The 6,046-nt window shown below is 41.8% G+C and overlaps 1 protein-coding gene across 15 annotated transcripts in view; it reads right to left on the bottom strand.

Moving 5' to 3' along the window:
* Positions 1-5,429, bottom strand: part of PPFIA2 (PTPRF interacting protein alpha 2) — a 479,196-nt gene extending 473,767 nt beyond the window's left edge. For 8 of the 15 annotated variants that reach the window (XM_034643747.1, XM_034643749.1, XM_034643746.1 and 5 more), the window contains exons 1-2: positions 4,443-4,727; positions 26-276 (exon numbers count right to left, since the gene is read on the bottom strand). In XM_034643747.1, the coding sequence (XP_034499638.1) occupies positions 26-274 (249 nt within the window). In that variant the 5' untranslated portion in view covers positions 275-276; positions 4,443-4,727. Of the gene's footprint in view, positions 1-25; positions 277-4,442; positions 4,729-5,252 lie in introns of those variants that run through there. The other 7 variants (XM_034643759.1, XM_034643753.1, XM_034643752.1 and 4 more) reach the window with 2 other exon arrangements.
* Between the last annotated feature and the right edge of the window lie 617 nt (positions 5,430-6,046).

The raw sequence follows: 6,046 nt of genomic DNA on the forward strand, positions 1-6,046 counted from the left end.
GGACAAATACTACCAGGAAGCATACCTGTGGCAGGGCTGAGTTGAGCTGTCGCTGGAGCGAATCTCTGTCATAGATGACATCCTGCAGTCTTTGCTGGGCAAGTGAGAGGCTTTCTTGGGTCTCCCGAAGGGTGTCTAGAAGACGGTCCCTTTCATCTAGCATATTCACCATCAGCTGCTCAAAATGGGAGTCTGAGTCTGAGCCACTGCTTTGGGACCCCCTTTGACTCATTGGGGTGTCCTCATTAATCGTGGGCATCACTTCACACATCATTGCTTAAAGGAAGTAAAGGGGAGGGAAGTCTTAGTAAAGGAACAATCTGACCCTCAGCTCACCAAACTCTGCAGCTCATTAACCTAATTGCCTCTTTTTTTCCCCTACCCACTGCCCCAACTCCAACCACACTAAATATTTTGAACTCAATGAGTTCATTGATTCATTGACTCCCTCCAATCTATATCCTTTCTCTTTTATTGATAATGTATAAAGCTCCTACCTACAAAATACAGGTTGGTTTCACCTACTTCTCAAAAATTTGGGGTTTTTTTCATGATTTATTCCTCCAAATCAATTTATAGTAATATGTTATTCACCTTTCTAGTTGATCACCTTTCTACCCCTGTAAGTTTACAAATCTCTTATAGCAAAGAGATTTTACCCTTATTTGTTATATTGTTAAAAGCAAGTACCAGTATCTGGCACTTCAAGGGTAGGAAGTAAATGATTTTTGAAGGACTTAAATAATTGAATTAATTAACGTTCACTCTTGCAATTAGGGAATCTACAAATAAGTATTCATTTTATATAATAATCAGTTTTTACTTTTTTTCAAATTTTATCAACAGGTTTTTTTCATACCAACTAATTTAAAGCTTCTTGACTTTACAATTCCCATTTTATCACTTTTATGGGTTCTCTGACTAAATTGTTAAGGTAGTCTACGCAGAGTAGATAAAGTGATATTGACTAAATTAAATATAAGCTTTATGAAATAGACTGAGGTGCATAAGTTTGTTTAGGTTATTATACTACTAACTATCCTTAATATTCTTTTGTTTCCTGTGAACTGTATTGCCTGCTTTCCATCCAAACAATACAAACTACACTCTCGAATATTCCACAAAACAGAAATCATAAATTACATTAGCTAATGTAGTTACTTCACATCTCAGCTGTTAATCACAAGCTTCCAGTCATGAAATAAATGAACTATTCAGAATACTTTTAAATCATTTATTAATTTGATTTCTAATAGAAAACAGACTTTAAGATGCAACACCGATCTACTAAATGGCATTTTAAAAATTATCTCATTTTTTCTTTTATCTTCTACCTTATGTTGAAAAAAGAATGAAACCCATATCAATTTCAGTCGTTGTACTGAGGCCAGAAGCTATTAATTAGAGGGCTTGGTTTTGCAGAAGGCTGATGTGGAGAAATGCTGGTTTGGCTGTTGATCCTGGAGCATTTTTTGGTTTTATAATGCAAGGTCAATTCATTTCTCTGCCTATATATTCCTGTTCCTAGGGAAAATATTTCTAATGATATCGTCAAATAAAATGTCAAGACTTAACAGCTCAATAATTACTTTTATGTGATCCTTCATATAAATTGGGGTTATTGAAGAGATAAATTCAATTATCTGAATGATTTGGTCAAGGCTCACTGAAAACTAGGAGAAACTTTTTAAAAGATAAAAGGAAAGTATTTTGTTACTGATATCCTGTGTAAAAAAATTAAGGGGGGGTTGAATTTTAGGATAATTTAAGATAATACTTTGAATTATTGCTCATCACTCAAAACATTGGGCCACATGAAGGCAAACATTTGACTTGTTAAATTTCTTATTCACCCTAAAATAGGCAAGAGAATAGATACATAAGTTGTATTTAAATGCACATGCAAGTGCACACGCATGCGCACGCATGCGGGTACACACACGCATATGTTGTTACTGCCGCTAACCACCTAATGGATGAAAAGATAGTATTTTTTTGTATTTTCTCAATTTGAACTTTATTTAAATATTATCACAAAGCTGGAAAAAAAGAGGCTCTTTTCTAACTGCTATACATTTTCTTTACACTAATTGAAAGGAACTGGAAAAAAAATGTTCTAACACATCTGAATATTAAAAACAATTAGTTCACATGCCATGCATGAAAATCCACACACCGAACAGCTGTGTCATTCTGAGAAATCATTAGCAGGAACCAATGTGTTTCTTTTTGACACTTAAGGTTAAAACAAAATACTGGGAGAGGAAATGATAGCACTGTGACAATTTGTGCCCAAACACTTGGAAGGCTTACATTTTAGGATTACCTAAACATTCTTAAATCTGTATTTTAAATCATATCCTTCTTGGAAAAAAGCCATTAGCACATCTTCATTCTGAATTACTTATAAAAAAGTTTAAATTCCAAGGAAAAGCATAACTGCAGTGATTACCTCAGCTATAATTTCCTGCTGCATACACGAACCTAATTCTACAAAGGTTGTTGCCGCCAAGAGATATTAGACATTCACAAACTTTAGGCTTTTATATCAGTATAAGAGCTGGTCTCTGATTTAGTCAGTCCAAAGATGCTATGATGAGAAGCAGCTTAGGGACTGAGGGTCTTAGTGTGTTAATTCTGCACTCAACTTGATTCGATTCCACTCCTGCAACATTGGAACAAAACTTCAGTTTTCTCTTCTGTAGGTAGGGATAAGAATCCATGAGTTGTTTTAAAAACAAGCCCATTGTAAGTCTCCATAGAATACCTAACTGAGATCACACAGTAAGATTTAAAAGGGCAGTTACAAATACAAGTATTTATTTATTTTATAAGGTGACCAACATTCACCTTTGCAGAAAAAATATTGTGCCTTTATGATTCTTTCTGATTCATCGCCCAAAGTTTTAATTCCGGTGGGTACTCTGAACTCTTCAAATCCAATTGGGAAAAATCAAGCTATGCAAAAGCTACTTAGAAAATAACATGAATTCGTCTGCTTTTTCTTCACCAACAGTCAACCCAAATGAGTAAATCTAAAGTCTTCTCAACAAAACTAGGAGAAAGAAAAAGGTCTACAAAAAATAAAGGTCACTTTCATGAACTAGCTGAGTCCTTGCATTAGAATTCAGATTCTAATATAAATTACAAAAAACTTGTATAACCCTGAAAATATAGTATAACCTATTTCTTAAATGCATATTTAGATATTAAAATCAATTAAAAATCTATGTTCCATGTTCAACACCCTCTTATAGAATGGACAACATCCGAAGCAACTGCCAGCAGCTCTTCTCTCTAGTGTACTTCATCCTCATATGCCACTTTTAGCTTTCACAATCATTTTCAGTATTAAAAATTGAATCGTATCACATAATTCCTGAAAAAACGGGAAGGACATCCTAACAGCTCACTTTGGTATTTGCCTTTTCGGCACCCCTCCCCAAAGTCAATTGGATATATGAATTGCTATCCTTTTCGAAATGTTGATGCTTTTGTCATTAAATTACTGAACGTTTTAAGACCTAGTTAGAGACACTGTTTATTGTGTTGTGAAAGGAAAAAATAATAAAATATCTGGTTGGTTTAATTATCCTGGTGCTTAAATTTAGCTTGAAGAATTTGATACCAGGAAAACCAACTCCCTTACTCTTAGCACATAACCTTGACTGTCTTCCAAATCTCTCAGATATCAAAATAAAAGTTTTGAATGCCCACTGGAGTCATTACCCAAGGGCTTTCAAGATCCAATGTGTTTCTTAGCAATATATGCCTCTCCAGCAGTACCTATTCAGATATGACAGTGTTACAAAAGGCTTTTTTTCTGTCAATGAATCACTTCATAGAAGCAGATCACTGGGATTTAGACCCTCCTATAGGCAAAGATGCAATTATTCTCGGTAGTTAGTTTCCTCTTCAAATATTTAGTCTTAAGAACCAACCCAGCTCCACCTCAGTTAACCCACAAGGAGTAATTCGGTGAGAGAAATCCTAGCCATTGTCTGATTACATTACATGAATATTCCTCCTCCTATTTAACTCTTTGAAATCCCCTGTCCTCAGGAAATATTGTTATCACCTCTAATGGAAGCATTTTGCACTTTCTTTACCCCGGTGCTTTTACAGATGGCCAAGAGCCAGCTCCTGGCCACACTGCTGGACAGTTATCTCTCAGCCACACCCCCCACCACCCTGAAGTTGACTTAATAATTTCCACACTAAAATTCTTTATCTCTTGCCCAAAAAGAGAGAGCCAAGTAGGGAGGAGATGGAGAAATAGGAGAAGGGAGAGGATGGGGGTGGGAAGCAAAAGGTATGGAACAGTAATTGGCAAGGAGGAATTTGCATCTCATCTTCCCTGGGGGCGGGGTGGGGCCGGGGAAGGGGGTGGTAAAAAAATAAAGCGGAAGGGAAACCTTGTAACTCAAACACAGTTTCGGTACCTAATGTCTGTAATTTCGGGTCCTGCTTCTTCAATTGATCAGTGACAACCGCAGTCTCAGGCTTGACGAGGGAAGCTCACACCCGGCACTCCTGGACCATTTCCCTAGCAACCGGAGGAGAAAGGCAGCTTAGACCCTCGCGTGCCCCGGCGCCCTCCCGGAACGTGCCCCGGCTGGGTGGCTTGGCAGCAACCCGGCATCTTCCCGCGGCTCCGTCAGCAGCCAAAAGGAGAAGCGTCCATCGGAAAAATGGCATATTACAAATTTTGCTTTGGGAAGCAGAGCTCGGTTCAGACCATTGTCAAAGGGAGGAGAGGGGGAGGCGGCTCTTAAAGCAGTAGCGGCCCCTTTGCCGGAGCAGCCTCGACTCCCCGCGTGCAGCTGGAGACCCGGGGCGGGGAGCCGGGAGCTAGGGACTGGGTTTGACTTATAGAAACTTAACCGAGCGACGCTGCTCCCCCTCCGCGTCCAGGCCACCTGGAGGGTGCCCTCCAAACGTGAGCTTTGGGGAAAGGCGTGAGGAGTATCTGGAAGAGAAGTTCTCCATCCAGTCCCCCTCCCGGAGCCCCTCCGGAGTTTATGGCTAACGTCGGGAGTTGGAAAGCTAAGGGGGAGCGAGTCCCCAGGGATGCGGGAAGCACGACGCGTCCTCCCCTGGCCCCCAGACTATTTCTGCCCTAGGGTGTCTCTCTGAACTCAAAAGAGGCGCCTCTTCTCTGGAAAGGCAAGCAGTAGCCCCCCACACACAGTTTCTCCTCCCAGCCTCTTTGCAAGCCGCGTTGCTTGCATCCGTCGGACGGAGGAACCAACCTGCTGGGAGCCGGTGCGGATGCTACAGCATCTTCTCTCCTCACTTGCCTCGTGCTGTGGCTGCTGCTGCTCCTCCTCCGTCTCTCCCCCCTCCTCCTCCTTGGCAGCCGCCACCTCCTCTTCCTCTGGAACAAGGGCTTCCCCTGGAAGCTGCTGCAGTGGTTTCCACCGGCCCTTAAATAAATTCTGAAGTAATCACGTCTTTGCTCTCCTCCTCACGCACACGCGCTCGCGGATACACACGACTCCCTCAAAGCCGCTCCCGGGCTGCTGGCGCTGGCTCTGGTCCCAGTGCCCCCTGAGAAGCCAAGGGCTGGGGATGGGCAGGTGTGGGCAGGGGATACGCTTTTCCTCCTCCGGGCTTCCCCAGCACAACGGTCTCTACAGGAAAGCGTGTGTCGGCCCATGCTGGGGGAAGGCAAATAAATGCGCTTGGGCACCTTCTGGCTCTCTGGCCTTCCGTGCTTGTCATTTCTTTAAGCAGCTTCCTACTCCCAGGATCAGGGCATGGTAGTCATGGTAGACCTGAGTCAAGCTAGGGTGTGGTGGCCTCTGTCACTTCTCACTCCCTCTCCAGTTCTCCATTCATTGCTTTGGCCATAAGGATTGTATGTTTAGTACTCCCTGCCCCAGTAAATTTCAGCTTTGAGCAAAGTCTGGTTTCTAGAACGCGTTCCAGTTCCCCCTATACCTACACATCCCTTTACCTATTCTTTCCTTCTGCCATTACTGTCCGTTCATACAGACCCATCCCACCAGGTATAGGAACAAAGCAGGAGACAAAACCATACCTA

This window comes from Ailuropoda melanoleuca, chromosome 15, assembly GCF_002007445.2.
Source record: "Ailuropoda melanoleuca isolate Jingjing chromosome 15, ASM200744v2, whole genome shotgun sequence".
NCBI classification, from domain to species: Eukaryota; Metazoa; Chordata; class Mammalia; order Carnivora; family Ursidae; genus Ailuropoda; species Ailuropoda melanoleuca.